The sequence below is a fragment of the Pimephales promelas genome, chromosome 18 (genome assembly GCF_988280905.1).
Source record: "Pimephales promelas chromosome 18, fPimPro1.hap1.1, whole genome shotgun sequence".
Taxonomy (NCBI): domain Eukaryota; kingdom Metazoa; phylum Chordata; class Actinopteri; order Cypriniformes; family Leuciscidae; genus Pimephales; species Pimephales promelas.
This window is the reverse complement of record NC_142786.1, coordinates 15,909,892-15,930,952: the sequence shown is the minus strand read 5'-3', so window position 1 is coordinate 15,930,952 and position 21,061 is coordinate 15,909,892. Positions and strand designations below refer to the sequence as shown.

At 40.8% G+C, this 21,061-nt stretch overlaps 1 protein-coding gene and 1 pseudogene across 2 annotated transcripts in view; both read right to left on the bottom strand.

Moving 5' to 3' along the window:
* Nucleotides 1-7,368: 7,368 nt before the first annotated feature.
* Nucleotides 7,369-21,061, bottom strand: part of cenpa (histone H3-like centromeric protein A) — a 128,842-nt gene continuing 115,149 nt past the window's right edge. For both annotated transcript variants that reach the window (XM_089122808.1, XM_089122807.1), the window contains exon 5: nt 7,369-7,828. In XM_089122808.1, the coding sequence (XP_088978934.1) occupies nt 7,700-7,828 (129 nt within the window). In that variant the 3' untranslated portion in view covers nt 7,369-7,699. The remainder of the gene's footprint in view (nt 7,829-21,061) is intronic.
* On the bottom strand, nt 15,708-17,199 carry LOC148970963 (uncharacterized; annotated as a pseudogene).

Here is a 21,061-nt window from a genome sequence, read left to right as displayed (position 1 = left end):
ATACACTTCTTTTCGACAGTCAAAGCGGGGGTTACGTTTTTGCACGTCGTACAGAATAACCCTAAAGGCACCAAGGTGGCGGTGCCACCGGCTTTATTAAATATAAATATAGCTGTGAGCAGCGATAAAGGGCCAAAGCCGGCGGTACCACCATCCCGGTGCCTTTAGGTAACATTGAGGATGAAAGTTTGCGAGGGGATTTTTGATATCTCGAACGGTTTGGCCGTGGCGAGGAAACGAAATCATGGCGAGAAACGTGAAACAGGAAGTTTGTTATAACTTCAGCATACATTAACTGATCTTGATGAAACTTCAGCAGTGTGTTCGCTGTAAGAGGACGATCACATGGATGTGACAATTGTGAGTCAAAGTTATAGCGCCACCAACTGGCAGCAGTAAGTGTGTCACTTTCAAAATGCTTTGAAATCACCCTCTTATTTTAACCCGATTTGCTTCAAACTTCATCTGTATAATGTAAATACATGGCAGATGAAGACCTGTGAATGGATTCTTGATATCTTTGAAACTATAGCCGTGGAAACACATCAAACTTTACCATTCTTTTAGAATGCTTTTGAGACTCTTAGCATGCTTGAAATTGCATGAAACTCGACAGACACATCACGTTTATTAGCCAGTAGACACGTGCAAAGTTTCAGAAATGGGCATGGTGAGGGCTCAGTAGCGCCACCTTTTGACAAAAGTGGGGTTGTTAGTTTTATCTACAGTTACAAAAATCGGTATGTATATTGTACTCCTCGAGCCGGACAACTTTCTAATTGACACTCATTAGCTAGGACCCACAGAAAGTCAGATATTTTTATTTGAATGTGGTCATTCTCTCTTTGAGCCTACGTGTCTCTGTGTCTTTGGCTGTCTGTGTGTGTGTGTGCCTGTCTGTGTGTGTGGGCAGGGGGAGTTGGCTTAACCATTTCACTGCTGTGTGTCTGGCCTGCAGAAAAAGAAAATACATTTCTTAAGCCTGGTATGTTTTAAATAAGTTTTTATTTTAATTTTTTTTATAAGTAAAGGCATAATATAACCAGTTTAATTGTAGTGCATTGACAATAGTTTTATATAATTAGTTTATTAATTAAATTAACTCGGTCCATAAACTTGATCTGAAAATTTGGTCCATAAATCAAACACACTTGCATGTAATAACATGAAACTCGGTACACTTATAAATCACATCAGGCCAAACAACTTTCGTGCTCTAAGTTTTACGACAGTTCAAATGGAAGTCAGGAATTATGGGTTGTTTGAATAAATCTCCTAGGAGAAATACATCAAATTACAACGCATGTGTTTACCAATCACCACCAAACTCGGTGTGCATGAAGTCAAGACATTAAGGATGCTCAATTCCGGACGGATGTTTGATATCTCGAACGGTTTGGCCGTGGCGAGGAAATGAATTTTATGACTAAAAAAGGACACATAAAATTTGTTACAAATTCGCTCGTTTTACCTACAGTTACAAAACTTGCCACGTATATTGTTCTTGTCAAGCCGATCAACTCTCTAATTAACAGTAAGAAGCTCAGACCAAAAGAAAGCCAGATATTGTAGTTTTGGATGTGTATCTTGTCTTTATCAGTGTCTGTGTGGGGAGGAGGGGGGTGGGTGGGTTGGTGGTGTCTGTGTTTATGTGTGCGTGTGTGGAGAGGGGAGGGCTGTTGTCTGTGTTTATGTTTGTGTGTGTGTGGTTGGCTGCGATTTTTCCTGCAAGTCCTTGTCTCTAAGTCCTTGTCTGTTAGCATAACAATTTTGTATTTTTTTAAATGACAAAATATGCATATAACCCCCATCTTTTAAATGTATAGTGTAGCAAATGCAACATTTAATAATATACATAAAATGTATTTAAGGGGCCCGAAGGCCAATTTAGCTCAAAGGGAAATGATTAATTGATTTGCAATGAATCTATGGAACCGAATCACTGAACCGAGCAAATGACTCGCTTAGAATTCATTTGAACGGGCTGTAATAATAACCTTTGCAAGGATCTAAATACCAAATCTATAGTGAAACACTATGTCTTAGCAAGGTAACTTTAGATCGAACAGTACAAGACATTAAATGTGCAAACACAACACAAGGCAATTATCTTTCAAATGTATGGAAGACTTTATTAGCTATTCTAAACACAAAACTAAGGTCTAAACAAAATCACACACACATTCATACAGTCGCGGAGAGGGAAGAGTGAGTTGGAAAGAGTGAGAAAGTTTCAACTTTCTATATGCACGTAATACATGACCTGAAAGGACCACCAAGCGTTAATTTAAACCTTCGTTTCTTAGAGAGGTTATTCAATTTACAATAAAGCACCAGTTCAGTTAGAGTCTGAAGTACTTGCTTGTGTCGGCGTGGTTTAGGGGATTCCTTTGTTGCGTTGCATCGAAGGGCGGTTCCCCGGGTCCTCGTGGCGGGTTGTCTTTAAAGTGCCTAGATGGAAGATCCTGAGCTCGCCGGTCATGTGTGACTAGCAGCCGAATGAAAAGTCTTTACGATTTCGAAGCGCGTTGCAGGAAGACGTTTAAAAACGAACTTTGCAGCAAACTTAACTTTGAACCGAGACTTTTCACGAAAAAGAAAATAAAGGGAAGAAATGAAAGTGAGACAAGTTGGATGTCTTGAATGAGCTGAATTGTAACCCCGATCTGGATGGGTTATTTTGTCTGCTGGTCGAATTTGGTCTAATCGATGTAGAAGCATGCGAACATGCTCTTTGTTTCAGAGATAAGCACGAACAGAACACTCTATTGCTGTTTTAGAGAGAGGCACGAACTTAACAGTTACAAACTGGAAACACGAACAGAAATCTAACAGAAAAGTAAACACGAGCAAAAATCTGAACATGAGGTCCTTTGTTCAAATCTTTAACTTAGACTTTAGTCCAACCTCCCAGAAACCTCTGGCCAATGAGATAATGGCATGATTTTAGGAGGTGGATCTACTTCTTGCTTATCATAATTTATGCATGGTCTGTGAGCTGGTCTCCAGCACTTAGCAGAGAGACAAAAGACCATAGTTTAAGATTATATATTGTAATCATAAAACAAAGCATTTTAGACAGATTTCAATCAAGCCATCTTTTGAATTAGGAGAATACGGTTCTTTTGATAGGAAGCACGATACTCTCATTCACACAGAAGAGTTATATCACAATTATATGACTTATAGGTGATCTAAGCATAATAATAACCACAAATAAATTTCAGAACGCATAATAACCACACACATAAATTGCAGAAAGCGATAAGAATTATGAGGTTTGGTTATAAGTCCAAGAATGGTTCTGTGGTGAGTTTTAATTTGATGTGTGAGATCTTAGATCTCAATAGTGAGGTCACTGTGGGTTCAACTCATGGGGGAAAGGGTCTGGGTATCATCTTTGTCAGGGGATCAAAGGGGTCTTTGTTGTGAGCCTCTCGTTCCACCATTTTGGAGCCGATTTGTCTTAGTAAAACATTAACATTTTGACACGTTCTTCCTGTTTAGTGCCCATCTCTTGGGCCTGCAGGGCAATAAAAGTCCTGCTCTGAGGGGGGTTTACTTAACCGGAGCAGACAGCGTGGAGCCGCCTTGGGAATTTGGAATGTGGTGTCCAGAACCTCTGGAGTGTTGAATCCATGTGAATTAATCCCATGAGAGATTAATTTGATAAAGTTGTGTTTGATTCGCCTCAATTCTCTACAATAGTTTGCTTTAAATAAAAGTAAAATTGTATTTGTAATTGAAGCTAAAAGAATTTAAAATGCATGTGCTATATTTCAATATATTTGTTTTCCTAAAAATTTTAAAACACTAACCTCATTCTCAGTCAAAGGGGGGGCTACATTTTTGCACGTAATGCAGAATAACCCTAAAGGCACCAAGGTGGCGGTGCCACCGACTTTATATATATAAATATAGCTGCGAGCAGCGATTAAGGGCCAAAGCTGGCGGTACCGCCACCGCGGTGCCTTTAGGTAACTAAAGGGACCGGGGTTGCGGTGCCACCGGCTTGGGCCCGCAATCGCTGCTCGCAGCTATATTTTTTTCTTTTTTCTGCAAAGTAAGCGCCATTTTCGGGGCCGCGACATGATCAAAAACTCACCAGATTTGGCACGCATGTCAGGACTGGTGAAAAATTTAGTATTTTGTGGGTTTTGCGGATGGGCGTGGCAAAATGGCTCCCTAGCGCCACCTAGAAAATTGCAAAATATTAGCCCCTCGTCCACGTTCAACCTACAAGCACAAAATTTGGTGGGGACGTGTATCATATCAAGACGAACAAAAAAGCCTCAAGAACCCATACCCTAAACCAGGGGCGGAGCTACATGGTGGCCAGGGGGGGCCACGGCCACCATTGGTCAAGGCTCGGCCCCCCTGCCGGCCCCCCCTCCCAACCTCACGGGAAAATAAATTTAATAATAATAAAAAATAAAAACTCCAGTAACGGTCTAAAAAGGAAGCTGAAATGTATGCATTTTTTAATCAAGTCATTGATTTGTCACTTACGCTATAAGCCCCATATTAGCAACATGTTGGGTCTCGCCCCCATCAACAGTGCGAGACATAACGTGCCTGCATTCTGACAGCGCTTGGGCTGTTTACACCTGGCCACTTCATGCGTTTTCTCAGATCGGATAGCTATCTGATTTATCAAAACGATTCCATTTACACCTGGTCACATAAATGTGTTTTTGCAAAATGGATATAAATCCGATCTTCAATTCCCGCGTTATGCGGATTTAATGAAGTGCACGTCACCGAAAGCAACAGATATGAGTTGGATTTTATTGATCATCGGCTATATTCAAAATCAGCAAAGACGGTGAAAAGAGAGAGCGGCAACAGAACTGGTAAGATCATTTCGTTTCTTTACTTTCAATGAAGATGGTAGTGTTAATCGTCTGCGACTTACTTTCACTTTGATTAGCGATTGCGGCGCGTTGGCTTGCGTTCAGCCGCTCATCTGAGGTGATGCGCGTCGCAGTAGCGTCGTCATATCTGACTAAAATAGCATGACATGTAGCCTGTAACACGCTCTCACGCGTTTCTTTTTTTTACCATTTTTGGGAGTATTAACATTTACATATGTGGTTTCAAGAACCAGATGCATTTACACTTGTCCAGTTTCGTCTGGAATGCGGCCCAGACCACCTTCTGAAGTGGTTTGAGCGTTTGGATTCAAATCCGTCTCGAATGCGTTTCGGGGGGCATTTACACCAGGTCTTTTCACGATCGAAAACGCATGAAGTGGCCAGGTGTAAACGGCCCCTATAATGTAGCATAGGGTTCTTTAATCAACTCCGAAGGACATTTTAAGGTTCAAAACTGACAAGAAAGAACCCTTTTGGCTCAAATGTTTTTTAAAGGCTGTTATTCATTCATATATTACATTATTCTGCAACATTTGTAGTTGTTATTAAATTATTGTTTATTAAACTGTTGTAGTAACTTAATATCACATTTTAATCATGCAGATTTTTGGAGGATAAAAAGTGAAATGGCACTCTTCGTCTGATATTGATTAATTAAATTTTTTAACCACCATATTGAATTTTGTAATCATTCACATGCATTGCATTTTAAGGGTTCCAAATACGTAACGCTTTAGAACCTTTTAAGGTTCTATATTGAACCTTTTCTTCTAAGAGTGTAATTGTTACAGCAGACACAAAGCGAACAGAACATTTCAGGGTAACACTTTAAAATACGGTTCCTTCGATAATGAATAACTACACAAGAACCAATGAGTAACACAATATTAACAATCTAGTAGCTAACTATTATAACTCTGATTAACAAACTAGTAAGTAATAGCGCACAGACGAAAGTGGTAGTTCACTATTAAGTAATCAATAACTTCTATTTTTTAATACTTCCCAGAGAACTACTGAAAAAGTTTATTAACAATCTAGTAACTACTATTAACTAAAATAAACTCTTATTAACGAATTAGTAAGTAATAGCTCACAGATGAAAGTGTTACTAGATACTTCTGTGGGAATTAATTATTTAGATCCGTATTATAAAGTGAAGATCATTGGAACTAACTAGTAATGACTCAAGTGTTACTACATGATCTAGTCATGATTTGTGCAACCGTTGTAACTTGTTGTATTATCACAAATAAATTGGATGTTGCACTTAAAATGCAATGGTTTACCTAAAGAAATTATCGCCTAATATGACAATTCATATTGTGTCTTTCTGTCATTTGCACTAAAACATCCCTGTCTCATGTTAAGGTCCCTAACCCCTCCCATAATGATGACGCATTGCACTCGCACATTTATCAATTAGACATTATTAGTGTCATAAGGGAGTTCAATCCATTGTTTATGGCCTGACGAGCCACGTGTGAGTTTTAGTAATAGTAGTTTTTGACAATCAAGTGCCACCCCAAATAAAAGACTGGCACAAGCTGGCCCCCCCAGAAATAATGTCCTGGCTACGCCCCTGCCCTAAACTCAACAGGAAGTCGTCCATTTCTAATTTCACCGCCATTTTTGGATGATTTACTCATTACGTACTTTAACTAACTCCTCCTAGGGATTTAGTCGGATCGACTTCAAATTTCTGCTGCCTTCTAAAGGCATTGACGATGAAAAGTTGTGCTATCTGCGCATTTTCCTCAATGGGCGTGTCTGTGGCGTCGATGATTCGCCATGAAACAGGAAGTTGTAGTAACTTGGCTGTAAATACCCAGATATGCACCAAATTGTACACATTTAACAAGAGTCCCGCCCTGAACAAATCTACATGCCGACATTCACCCACAGTCATAGCGCCACCTGCTGGCAACAGGAAGTGACATTTAATGAAGCAGCGTAGCAAATTCACAGCCGCACTGGCTGAGCTGCAAAATATGCAATGTGGCTGCCTCACACCCCGACGCGCAACAGGTGCGAGGGCCCGCCCATCGCTGCTTGCAGCTTTAATATTATATGTTACATTTGTTGCACTATTATATGTTACATTTGATTGGTCCTTGAAGCCCCCACCCCTTTCTTAAGAAAACCTGGCCACGTATAGAACCCGAAGGAAGTAATTATTAATTGGTTCGATCAGTGGCCGATCATTTGGAGCATTCTTAGAAACTACCTATGAAAAGGTTTTTCATATCCATATTTGACCTAAAAGCATACAAGCTCCTGCTACCCAACTGCAAACTTCACTTGGCATCTAAGTAAATAAAATGACTGAAATTAACTGTTGTATAATTAACTTTTGACAATGTGGTACTTAGGAGTGTGAGGAAATCAAAGCCCAACTAATTTATGCAACAATTTAGCATGGATGCCAAATCCAATTTTTCTGATATGGACTGCCCAAAACAGCTGCCAAAATTATTTGAATAATCAGCAATAGTACAAAACATCTATTTATTAACAACAAACATCCTCAGAAAAAGAACACAATACAGAATAAAATGTTTATATAACATTTCTAAAGAAATGTTTAACAAATTAGTTCCTTTGTCACCAATACAATTCCACACAAACATTTACACATTTTGGTACAAACATTTGGTTTCTATGGTTACATATATGCATCTGTTTTAACAAATGATTTGAGGTCTGAAATAAAAGATTACATGTCAAGAAATATATAAAGTGTCCATACATTTACACGTCTGGAAGAAAATTGGTAAAATCCAAAAAAAAAAAAAAAAAAAAAAAAAGAGCGTAAACAGCCAACTTTACATATGTTCAACACCTCTGATTCGCCGGGCGAGCTGAATGTCACGTGGATACAATGTCACCCTCTTGGCATGAATAGCACAGTGGTTGGCATCAGAAAACAGACGGACCAAGAATGCTTCTGCAGCCTGAAAGCACATGGAAGAGTAACAATTTAACAATGATAACATACTTTGGATAATTATAATTTTTTAAAAAAAATCTAACTCCCGAGTGTGAAATGTGCAGTCAGGGAGATTCCCCCCTTCTATATAAATGTAACAATTTATTAATATTATTTGAAATAACTGTACTTTATTACTTGGGATTATTGATTTGTACATTTTATCTTTTGTTATACTTGGATATATTTTATAATCACAGAAAATGTTAGAGCAATTTCTATGTATTACTAACTGATGTGCCAGATGTTATATGCACCTGCTCATTCATTATAATCATTAAACAAAATTTACCAATTCACAAAATTAACATGAACGCATAGCTGATATAAAAAATTAATTACTTCATGTGTTCATGACCTCAAGGTTAGATTATTGTAGTGCTCTACTAGGTGGTTGCCCGGCACGCTTAATAAACAAATTACAGCTGGTCCAAAACACAGCAGCTCAAGTTCGTACCAGAACCAGGAAGTATGACCATATTAGCCCGGTTCTACTTTGTAATTACCTACAAAGCACTAGATGTTCCGATACCCTTTTTCTCTTCCCGATACCGATTCTGATACCTGGACTCAGGGTATCGGCCGATACCGAGTACCGATCCGATACCTGGGTGTGTATAGTATCTATTCAGCTGTAATTTATTCTAACCCTGTATGAATTGATAGAATTATTATGGTGTGTTTCAAACTTATCCCTAAATTAAACATGAAAAAATACATAGAGCGTACTAGAGTAATTTTTATTATCTGAATTACATTTCATAGCAATATCTATCTTAAGTGAAAAAGAACTTAAAATGCAGCTACACATCTAATACAGTAAACTAAAAAAGGTATTTAAGATTTACAAAATAACTATATATAAAAAGTGCAACAAATAAATCTAGGAATCTAAAAAGATTATATGAATAATATAAGAAAATAATCTCTTTATAACTGAAGATCAATACACAATTTTGTTAAATAAAGGACATTTCAGTTTTGACTGCGGCTGGTCATCCAGAATATTAAACTCAATAACTTTTTATGTTGTTGGTTAAATTTATTGTTCGCTGGCTGTCTTTTGAAAACACTTCTCTTCGTCAGGCCCTGTTTACACGAGAACGCTCGCGAGTAAAAACGTAAAAATATTTTATCGGATGTGCCTTTCGTTTACATGGGGCTTAAAAACGCAAAAAAAGTGAAACCACCCTCCAGAGTGGAAATCTTTAAAACGCTCCACCGCCACGTTCCCGTGTAATAAATGGTAAAAACGCAAAGGTCTGCTTGACAGTGAAGGTTGTACCCAGGCGCGCGGGCTTGGTCGTGTTGTAGTATGCACTCTTAGCCGCCTGGAGTGCATACTACATTGAATTTCACAGACTTTTGCGTCACCATCTGCACGCGGATTTCACACCCAAAACGCTCGTCTAAACACAGAATAAAAAGTGAATAAAAAAACGCCACTTTTGCGTTTTCTCTTCAGAATCGTTTCCATGTAAACATAGCCTTAATGAAGCTTTCAGAGATTGTGACGCGGCTCATCCTCTGTCTGCCATCATGTTCTGCGGGTAAACGGGTCTTCAAATGCTTAAATTACTCGTGTTGAAGTTGCTAATACTTGTTCTACCCCTCGAAATTGCAGTATGGCATGAGACATCGCCGTTTTACTGGCTGGTTCGTCCAATCTGAAATACAGCCAAACTGCGGACATAATGCCAGGGCACACGCACGCGCGTTTTCTTCTTCGCTGCTCTAAAGAGTGGTTGCTTGTGGCTAGGGCTGGGCGACATGACGATATATACCGTTACCGCGGTAGAAAACGTCAGTCGTAACAGATTTTTTTTATTTCGTGTATACCGCGAAATGTAAATAAGTGGGCGTGGTTAACTCCCGTGCAGCGCACATGAGACTGAAACATGGAGAATGCAGATCAAGAGGATCCACAAAGGAATTCCGTTTTCTAAAGGGTTGTTGTTAACGTGATATGTTCGGGGGGAAAGGCAGCCGTCAACTAGAGCAGAGCAGCAGCACCCAGGCTAGGAGTGCACGTTCGCAACGGGGAAAGCATTAAGTTACTTGATAACATTTCATAGGCTATAATATCAATATTATTACGAATAGAAATAACCTTAAATAATGTATAGTTATCCGCATCTTTCCTTCTCTTATGTATAGTTAATTTTTAAGCATGAAAATCGCATTCAGCATGAATGAACATCCTACTTGTTCAAACGAATCCTGTTTCTGAGGCAAAATTACTAAATATGCAGCGCGAGTTATATATTTAACTACAAAGAATTGCCTACCGAACCAGTTGATAAAATCTTCCTTTGATTCGATCCGTGATTACAACTTGATTCTCATATAGCGCGCAGTGTTTACCGGGCCAGTGATGGGAATAACGGCGTTATAAAATAACGCAGACTAACGGCATTACTTTTTCCAGTAACGAGAAATCTAATTAATTACTCTTCTCATCTTAACAACGCCGTTACCGTTACTGCCAAAAATGCGTCCCGTTACTATAACAACTGATGAAGCTGTTTTTTTTTTTCCATCAGACCAACTAGATCTCTGAGCGAGAGGCACAAATTTTTTTACTGTTCTTCCATTGAGCACGAGACAAGCGCATAAATGCTGACGATTGGCTGAGGTAGAGTAAACTGTCACTGTAAGCCAATCAGAGGTAGAGTTGGGCGGGTGTTCTAAAGCACGCATAGTAGTGATGAGCATTCGGCTCTTTTGACTCAGCTCTGAAAAGAGTCGGCTCTTTTGGCTCACAATCGGCTCTTTAAATGACTTTGACTATAATATTTCACTTTTTATTATATAATTATTTAATTTCTATAGGCTAAATTTGTAAAAATAGAGTCGGCTCTTCAGATATGCGAGCCAGCTCCCGACGTTGAAATAAAAGAGTCGGCTCATTCGCGAATCGCGAACGACCCATCAAAAGCTCATTCGCGAACGAGTCGATCCATCATCACCTACGCTCCTCCGCGAACGACCCATCATCACTATCGACTAACGCTCATGAATTGCGAACGACCCATCATAACGCATAGTCGGACAGGAATAACGGACACAAGGAATAACACAAGCCAGTCAGTCAACGAGAGACAGGTATGCCGACGAGCCCAAATAATCCAAAAGTAGCCTTCTCTAAATGGTATTGCTTATGTTAAGTTTTCATTTCCGTCTGTCATGTCCATGCACTATATTGCGATCATCCATCCTCTAGTCTAAAGAACAATCCAGATACAATTTCTCAGTGTTATTTATTTGTTAGTTTTCGCCTCAATGCGCTGGCATAACATCAGTGAGCGAGGGAGCAGCAGCACGACATTCATCTCAAGGAAGGAACACAAGTTGAGTCAAAATAAAAGTCCCCATTTGTTCACACATGCGCACAATGAACTCTTGCACATTTTTAGTAACAGTAAATAGCATAAAGTAAAAACAAAATAACAGTAAGAAACATAAAATAATATAGTTAATGAGAACATATAACTCAACAGCTTAACAAACTTAATTTAATTTTGCCCAGTTGTGGGGCAATAAATATCAAAAGTTCCAAAACATCTATTGTGTTATTTGCATTGATCCACTATATAAACATAATATCTACATACATGGCATTTGATTGGAGTCTCACTAGTCTCACTTTGTCCCACAGCAAAATTTTTTTTAGATGTGTGTACAATGTTTCATGTTTCTGTTAATGTATTGTATTAAGTGTCCATTTCATTATAAAATTCAGATTTTTCATAAATAATTGAACATGCACATGTTTTTTAAGTTCCGTTAAATAGGGGTAGAGGTGGGGTCACATTTGAGCATTTAAAATGTAATTTTACTTGAAAGTAACGCAATAGTTACTTTCTTAAGTAACTAATTACTTTTTAAAATTTGTAACCGAGTTACTAATTTAGTTACTTTTTGGAAGAAGTAACTAGTAACTGTAACTAATTACTTTTTAAAAGTAACTTGCCCAACACTGTACCGGGCTATGGTCTAATAACGACGCACTGTTATAAGGTGTGTATAATTTAAACTACTTAGTCAACACTAACAGTAGCTGCTGTTCGGTTTTCATATTGCTGCTCTCCTTCTAGTCACTTCTGAACTTGATGAACTTGACACTTCTGAACTCCTCTTGATTAAAGCTCAGGGTGACGGGTTATCACAAAAAGAGCAAAACAAGCCCCTTAAAAACGCAGTATAATAAGCACATGCAGTAAAAATATATTATAATTATATTGTATATAATATAATTATAAACTGATTGATGAAGTAAAGCAATGCATGAGATTGAAAAATTATTTTTGAATTGCATAGAAGATTGAAAAATTAGTTGAAAAGCACCTATGAGTTGTATTTAATATAAATCTGTTGTGGGAAGTTCATCTAAAAGTTGATGAGTCTTTTTTGTTTACTATATTTTGCTATAAAAATAGTTTACCAAATAAATAATTTACCAAATAAAATAAAAATAAAACAAGGTGACGTACTTTTCATTTCTAATTTGGGTTTATTATTTATACAAAGACCTTTGTCTATTTTTTTTTTGAGGATAACTATATAAATAACTATATCGTGAAATATATGAAGAGTTTGGTTCCAAAACGCTATAAATCCATTTTGATGAATTTGAGTAAAACTGTGTTTTCTTTAGCAAGAAAATGGGAAGATGAAAACCACTATTTTCGGTTTCAAATTTTCACATAGCATTTGTAGGTTATAATAACAATAAAAAATGAAATCCAGGTTTTGATTTCCAAAGATTTATTATAAAAACAGATCGTTTTTCCCCCAAAATGCAATAAATCCAATAATTTATTTTTTTTCAAAATGCAATTAATCAAAATAAAATTTTATACACATTGAATTTCTTGTGCATACTATAAATCCATTGCTTTAATATAACAATATTCGGTAACATTTTAAGGGTTCATGTCATGAATTATCATGAATTCATGGATAAATGAATTATGCATTAATTCATATTAATATCATCAGGAACTAACAACGTTTTTTTTTAACAGTTCAACGTTTTTCATTCATGAATTCATGGATGAACAAAACCTTAATTAAAACATTAACGAAGACGAGCACATCATCATGAATTATGATTTATTAAGCATGATCTAACGTTATGCATATCGCTGTTGTCAACCTTGGGACGTCGCCGCTGAACTTTTTTGACGGCGATCAGCTGTAAACTGGCTTGGTCCTGCTCGGTTTTCGTTGACTTTGAATAAAACAACTGAAAGTTTTCCAAAAGATCCTCTGGGGTCAGTGTGTCAGCGTGACAGAAGTTTGATGCTGTCGTGTGAGAACAAGCAACAGCCGTCATTTCCTCCTCCCGAGTCCATCTTCTTCCTCACGTAAATGATTCGATTTCGATGTCACGTTTACCCATGCAGGATGCCTTACCCTCCGCAGGTTCACCAATGCTGTCAAAATTATTCATTTTTTTGTTTGTTTGTTGATCGAAAGGACAAAATAGAGAAAACCTAGGAAGCCGGGTTAGTTAAAGCGCTGCCGTTACTGTTTACATTGCGTGGAATGGTGCGTTGTGATTGGTTTAGCAGATATGTGGCATTTTGCAGAAAAGGGAGACTGGCGTTTGTCGCGGTTTGGAAAGAAAGGGAGAAAACATTACATAATAACACGGCGGATATCCCATTTTACGTAAAATTAAACATTGTTTTGTATCTGGTCGGTATTGAAAAGTCAGATTTTTGCAGGTAACTAATTTTTAAAAAAAATGGCGTTTATCGCGTTTTGGAACCAAACTCTTCATATCGTTACCGTGAAATAAAATTAGTCATATCGTGAAACACAATTTTGGTCATATCGCCCACCCCTACTTGTGGCAACAGCACAACTTCCTGTGTTTCCACTAGCAACCACTGTTTAGAGCAGAAGATTTGATCTCCGTTTTGCAGCGGTAAGCAAAGCAAGCGTGTATAGACCTTATTCGCAAATACCTGAAATAGCTAACCACGCCCATATTGTTGACATGACATCTGTCCTGCTGCCCTTAGCAGCGCGCAGATTTGAGTTGAGGGGGAGCTTCATCTCGTCGGTATCAAGAGAAGATAATGCTATTATTTAATTTTGATGTGGGTCCACACACCAATCAAGCTTAAGTAAAGATCCGTCCTTATTGCCAGCTGTAACCTATCCGGATATTTATAACGATCTCGATCATACAGTATCCGTATAACGTACAAACTACAATTTACCTCAACAAGGCAACATGAACGACACTCGTCTCATTAGTGGAGGTGGAAAAACAAGTGCTTTGTGACATGCAAGATTTGTTGTATTAAAATGTAAGTGCAAAAGAAAAGGCATGGGTATGGAGAGAAAACGGTCTCAATACCTTCCACAAATGCACGCGAGAGATCCATATGCGCGAGCATCCATCGACAAATGCACGCGAGAGATCCACATGCGCAAGCACCCATCTACAAATGCACGCAAGAGATCCGCATGCACGCGCACCCATCCACAAATGCATGCGAGAGATCCACACACGCAAACCTATCCCCAAATGCACACGACAGATCCAAACACACACACAAAGCAATCCACAGATGCACGTGACAGATCCACACACACATAGCAATCCACAGACGCACGCAAAAGTTCCACGCACGCAAATCAATCCACAAATGCACGCGACAGATCCACACACACAAACAGCAATCCACAGATGCGCGCGAGATATCCACACACACACAGCAATCAAGCATTATTGTTCTAACTCACATTGCTTTGTTCACAATCCACAAATGCTTTATCTGTACCTGTAATTTTATGCACAGCAAATCACGTGACTTTTGAGACTGTTGTTTCGCGGTCTTGATTCACAAATGCACACAAGCCGATCTGTCCACAAGCCGATCTGTCCACATTACCTCCAAGGATGCAATATGATGTCTTCCTCCAGAGGGCGCTATCCGGCCTTTGAGCTGTGTCTTTCAAAGGGCTGGATTCATTTAGTTGTCTGATTTGCGAGACAACTGAAGTCTAAACATTTGTCACTAAATATCATATACGTAAATGCAAATATAAAGTTAAACCAAACCTATTTTTTATTCTTCAATGTATAATCAGAATATATAGCCTATTAAGAAAACCATTCGGATAACAGGACAGCTTTAAAAAGTCTTTAAATTATTTCTGTAACTGTTAGCATCTCTTCTGTAACAGAACAATGCCCCTTTTCACCCAAATCTGTTTATCTCAATTTAAAGAGGTTTTGTCAGTGTCTGGTTTATCTCGTGTTTATGTTTAGTCTAGTTTCATGTGAGCACATGGCTTCTGTGTATTCCTGGCCATGTGCTCTTTCTAATTGTCAACCTTCCTCACCTGTCGTGTCATTAGCCTTCTGTGTTTGTTCTCTATTTAGTCTCTGTTGTGTGTGTAGTTCCGTGTTGGTTCATTTGTCCAAGTACCCGGTTCCTAGCACTCATGTTCATGTTTATGGTCTGTATTATTTCTGTTTTCCCCCTTGTGGGAGTTTTGTAGCTTGTGTTTGTTGTTGTTTCATTAAATTCACCTTTCACCTGCAATTGCATCCACGCTTCCTGATTTATCTACATGTGACAGAACGAACCAACCATAAGAATGTGGAAGCAGCAGAGTGAGAGGGTTCCTTTGGGAAGAGACAGAGAACCGCCAAGATCTATGTTCGCATATTTTGCGATAGCTGCTCAAAGGACTGAGGAGCACATGGCAGTCGGCGGTCAGTGGAGAGGAGGAGACCACCGAACTACAACTGGCAGCTCTTCTGCAACTCCAGCTGGGTCGCAATCTTTCAGGGGAACCCGGTTGGTGAAATTCTCAGGGACCCGTGGAGGCCATGGAGGAGGACAGGATCGTCGCGGACATCAACATCGGTCTGCCGTCCAGTCACCTTTTAATCAGGTTCCTGTGCACGTGGTTCCGCCCAGCACAAGCCCTTCGCCGCTGGTTCCAACCAGCACAAGGCCTTCACCGCTGGTTACGCCCAGCACAGCGAGAGACTGTTCACGTCCCGTCTGCCCAGCGAGAGACTGCTCACGTCCCGTCTGCCCAGCGAGAGACTGCTCACGTCCCGTCTGCCTTCCTGAGCTGGGACTGTCTGGAGCAGTTGGCTCGGATATTGGAGAGGCCGGTGTCCGGTGTTTCGGAGCTGAACCCAGTGCCTTTTCCAGAGCCGGAGGCAGAGTCAGTGCCCGTTCCAGAGCCAGAGGCAGAGCCAGTGCCTGTTCCAGAGCCGGAGGCAGAGCCAGTGCCTGTTCCAGAGCAAGAGACTATGCCTGTTCCAGACCCCGTGTTTGTTTCTGTCCTTATGACCATTTCTGTTTTAGTGGCTGTTCCTGAGCCGGTGTCGACAGTTCATGAGCCGGTGGCTGCTGTTCCAGAGCCGGAAGCAGAGCCAGTGCCTGTTCCAGAGCCAAAGCCTGTTCCAGAGCCAGAGCCAATGCCCGTTCCAGAGCCGAAGGCAGAGCCAATGCCCGTTCCAGAGCCGGAGGCAGAGCCAATGCCTGTTCCAGAGCCGGAGCCAATGTCTGTTCCAGAGCCAGTGTTTGTTTCTGTGTTTGTGTCTGTCCTTGTGACCATTTCTGTTATAGTGGCTGTTCCTGAGCCGGTGTCGGCAGTTCATGAGCCGGTGGCTGCTGTTCCAGAGCCGGAGGCAGAGCCAGTGCCTGTTCCAGAGCCGGAGGCAGAGCCAATGCCTGTTCCAGAGCCAGAGCCAATGCCCGTTCCAGAGCCGAAGGCAGAGCCAATGCCCGTTCCAGAGCCGGAGGCAGAGCCAATGCCTGTTCCAGAGCCGGAGCCAATGTCTGTTCCAGAGCCAGTGTTTGTTTCTGTGTTTGTGTCTGTCCTTGTGACCATTTCTGTTATAGTGGCTGTTCCTGAGCCGGTGTCGGCAGTTCATGAGCCGGTGGCTGCTGTTCCAGAGCCGGAGGCAGAGCCAGTGCCTGTTCCAGAGCCGGAGGCAGAGCCAATGCCTGTTCCAGAGCCAGAGGCAGAGCCAATGCCCGTTCCAGAGCCTGAGGCAGAGCCAATGCCTGTTCCAGAGCCGGAGCCAATGTCTGTTCCAGAGCCAGTGCCTGTTCCAGTGCCAGAGCCAGTGTTTGTTCCTGTTCTTGTGGCTGTTACAGTTCTTGTGTCTGTTCCTGAGCCGGTGTCTGTTCCTGAGCCGGTGTCTGGTCCGGAGAGGGCATCACCGCCCTGGCCGCCCGAGGGGTCTGCACCGCCCTAGCCGCCCGAGGAGTCTGCACCGTCCTGGCGACCCGCGGGGTCTTCACCGCCCCGGCCACCCAAGGTGTCTTCACCGCCCCGACCACCCATAAGGTCTGCTCCGCCCTGGCCACCCGTAAGGTCTGCGCCGCCCTGGCCGCCCGAGGGGTCTTCACCGCCCTGGCCACCCGTAATGTCTGCTCCGCCCTGGCCTCCCGAGGGGTCTGCACCGCCCTGGCCGCTCGAAAGGTCTGCTCCGCCTTGGCCACCCGAGGGGTCTTCAACGCCCTGGCCACCCGTAATGTCTGCTCCTCCCTGGCTTCCCGAGGGGTCTGCACCGCCCTGGCCGCCCGAAAGGTCTGCTCCGCCTTGGCCACCCGAGGGGTCTTCACCGCCTTGGCCACCCGAGGGGTCTGCTCCGCCTTGGCCACCCGAGGGGTCTTCACCGCCCTGGCCACCCGAGGGGTCTCCACTGCCCTGGCCGCCCGAAAGGTCTTCACCGCCCTGGCCACCCTAGGGGTCTTCTCCGTCTGGCCACCCGAAAGGTCTGCTCCGCCCTGGCCGCCTGAGGGCTCTTCGCCGCCCTGGCCGCCCAAGGGTTCTTCACCGCCCGGGCCGCCGATGGACTCTCTGTTTCGTCCTGGCCGTCCAATGGACTCTCTGTTTCGCCCTGGTCCCCAGCTAAATCATCACCCCCTGTTTCTGTTTCCGTCCATGGACCTGGCCCCCCATCCCTCCCTCTGATTCTCCACCGTTACACCTCCCACCTGAACTCTTTTTTGTTATGGTCTTGGAGCGTCTGGTAGCCGCTCCTTAGAGGAATTGTGTCACAGTGTCTGGTTTATCTCGTGTTTATGTTTAGTCTAGTTTCATGTGAGCACATGGCTTCTGTGTATTCCTGGCCATGTGCTCTTTCTAATTGTCAGCCCCGCCTAACTCGTTATCTGTTTAGTGATTAACCTTCCTCACCTGTCGTGTCATTAGCCTTCTGTGTTTGTTCTCTATTTAGTCTCTGTTGTGTGTGTGTAGTTCAGTGTTGGTTCCTTTGTCCAAGTACCCGGTTCCTAGCACTCATGTTCATGTTTATGGTCTGTATTATTTCTGTTTTCCCCCTTGTGGGAGTTTTGATTTGTAGCTTGTGTTTGTTGTTGTTTCATTAAATTCACCTTTCACCTGCAATTGCATCCACGCTTCCTGATTTATCTGCATGACACAGGTTTTCATGTTGTGGTTGCTTTGTAACAAACATTGCCTTGAATTGAGAATACTGTGTCATTCAGTCTCATAATTTAGTCTCATAATTCGAAAATAACCAAAATAATCCAAGGTTTTTATTTAACACCGTGGCTAGACTAACAAATAAACAGACATCACCAGAGCAAAATATACCGTTACAGTTTAGTAGTAATGATTTTATGAATTACTTCAATGCGAAAATAGAAAGCATCCGAAACACAATTATAAATGTACAATCCTCCATGGTGTCTTACGATTCAGCTTCAACTATGGCCCCTCTAGAACAACTACACCGCTTTACAACGATAGGACAGGAGGCACTAAATAAACTTATCATTGCATCTAAACCAACAACATGTTTATTAGATCCAATACCCACTAAACTACTGAAAGAACTATTACCTGCAGTGGAAGAGCCTCTCCTCAATATTATTAACTCGTCTTTATCTTTAGGTCATGTACCAAAAATATTCAAGCTGGCAGTAATAAAACCGCTCATTAAGAAACCGCAATTAGATCCAAATAACTTGGCAAATTACAGACCCATTTCAAATCTTCCATTTATGTCCAAAATACTTGAAAAAGTAGTGTCCGCTCAATTGTGCTCTTTTTTGCAAGAAAATGATTTCTATGAAAAATTCCAGTCAGGATTCAGACCGCATCATAGTACAGAAACTGCGCTAGTTAAAATTACAAATGATTTACGTTTAGCTTCTGACCAAGGCTGTATTTCAATACTAGTCCTACTTGATCTTAGCGCTGCGTTCGACACTATAGATCATAAAATACTCTTGGATCGACTACAAAACTTCACCGGTGTCCAGGGACAGGCATTAAGCTGGTTTAGATCGTACTTATCGGACCGTTCTCATTTTGTCTGTTTAAATGGGAAAAAATCAAAGATAACGTCAGTAGACTATGGAGTAGGGCTGCAACTAACGATTATTTTGATAATCGATTAATCGGACGATTATTTTTTCGATTAATCGGATAAAACATTTATTTCATTTTTTTGTTTATTATAACTAAATAAAACCCTAAAAACCACACTCTTTTGTGTGTTAAACAATCTACTTAATACAGACAACTTCATTATAAAGAAAAACAACAAATAAAAAAATTATATATGACCATAACCTATGACAAAAATGCTATTGTAAACTAGATTAGTGGATAACTCAGAAAAACTTAGCCTAGAAAAATCACAAATGCACAATAATTTTATAAAATCTGAACATTTAGTGAAAAAAACATTCCTTAGTGGGGAAAAAATAAGAGACAATAAGTCTAGCACTAACTCTGGTAAAACGTTACACATTGCTCTTTGTATTGTTGTTATACATTCATGAAAAACATCGTAAAAATCAGAAGCACAGCTGTTTAGTGAGAAAGCAATATTGACTGTGTATTATACAGTATCTTTGCAATAGTTTATTCAGCCTTTTCTTTTAACAGTTTTAAATTTCAGTTAGGCTACTGTGCACGTGAAGAACAATTATAGTGCGCCGAGTCTACTCTAGTGTTGTGATCTAACAGACGCTCAGTAGAAAGTGATTAAGTTACAGCAATAAAAGTCTAGCAAGATAGTCATTATATTACGAAACCATAGACCTTTATCTACGGATCAATTATAATAATAACATTGAATCATATTGGAAAGAGTTTCATCATGTTAACTGTTGTAACCGAACGCGACGCGCTGTTTGAACACCGAATAGAGAATGACTGACAGCCGCAGTGGAGGGAAAAGCTTACGTTAACTTGAATTTAATGACTTAAATATACATTTCTATCTCACATTATACTACAGTATGGCTTCATAAAGTATACACGATTAACGTAGGTCGCCTATTTTGGTTTCAAAACGGCGAATTTGCCGAAAGGTGAATGATTTTCGTGTATGCTCCATATTGATAGCGGTTTCCTGATGCCCGCAAATTAGTTCAAACTCACGGAATCAAGAGTGCGCATGCGAGACAGAAGATAATGTGCTCCAAACCGTCCGTGTTGCGCACAGACCGGCGAGGGAGAGAGACTGCGTCTGTGCCTCATGAAGCGCATGTAAGAAGCGCATGTAGCATGTAAACAATCCCCGTGACGTAATCAGACCAACTAATCGATAATGACATTCGTTGACAACGATTTTCATAATCGATTATAATCGATTTTATCGATTAGTTGTTGCAGCCCTACTATGGAGTACCGCAAGGATCGGTTTTAGGCCCTCTGCTATTCTCAATAAATATGCTGCCACTTGGTAATATTATAAGAAAACATGGAATTAATTTCCACTGTTACGCTGACGACACTCAATTATATATTTCATCACGACCAGATGAAAACACTAACTCATCTAAAATGACAGAGTGTCTCAAAGATATAAAATGCTGGATGACGCGTAATTTCCTGCTATTAAATTCAGATGAAACGGAGGTATTACTTATTGGTCCAAAAAACTACTCACAAAACCTCTCACAATACAACTTTAATATAGACGGATGTCCTGTTACTTTATCCACTACAGTAAAAGACCTGGGTGTTATACTAGACCGCAACTTGTCGCTCGAAAATCATATTTCATATGTTACAAGAACAGCCTTTTTACACCTTAGAAACATTGCTAAGCTACGTAACATGCTATCTATTTCTGATGCTGAAAAATTAGTTCACGCATTCATGACCTCGAGACTAGATTACTGTAATGCTTTATTAGCTGGTTGTCCTGCATCCTCTATCA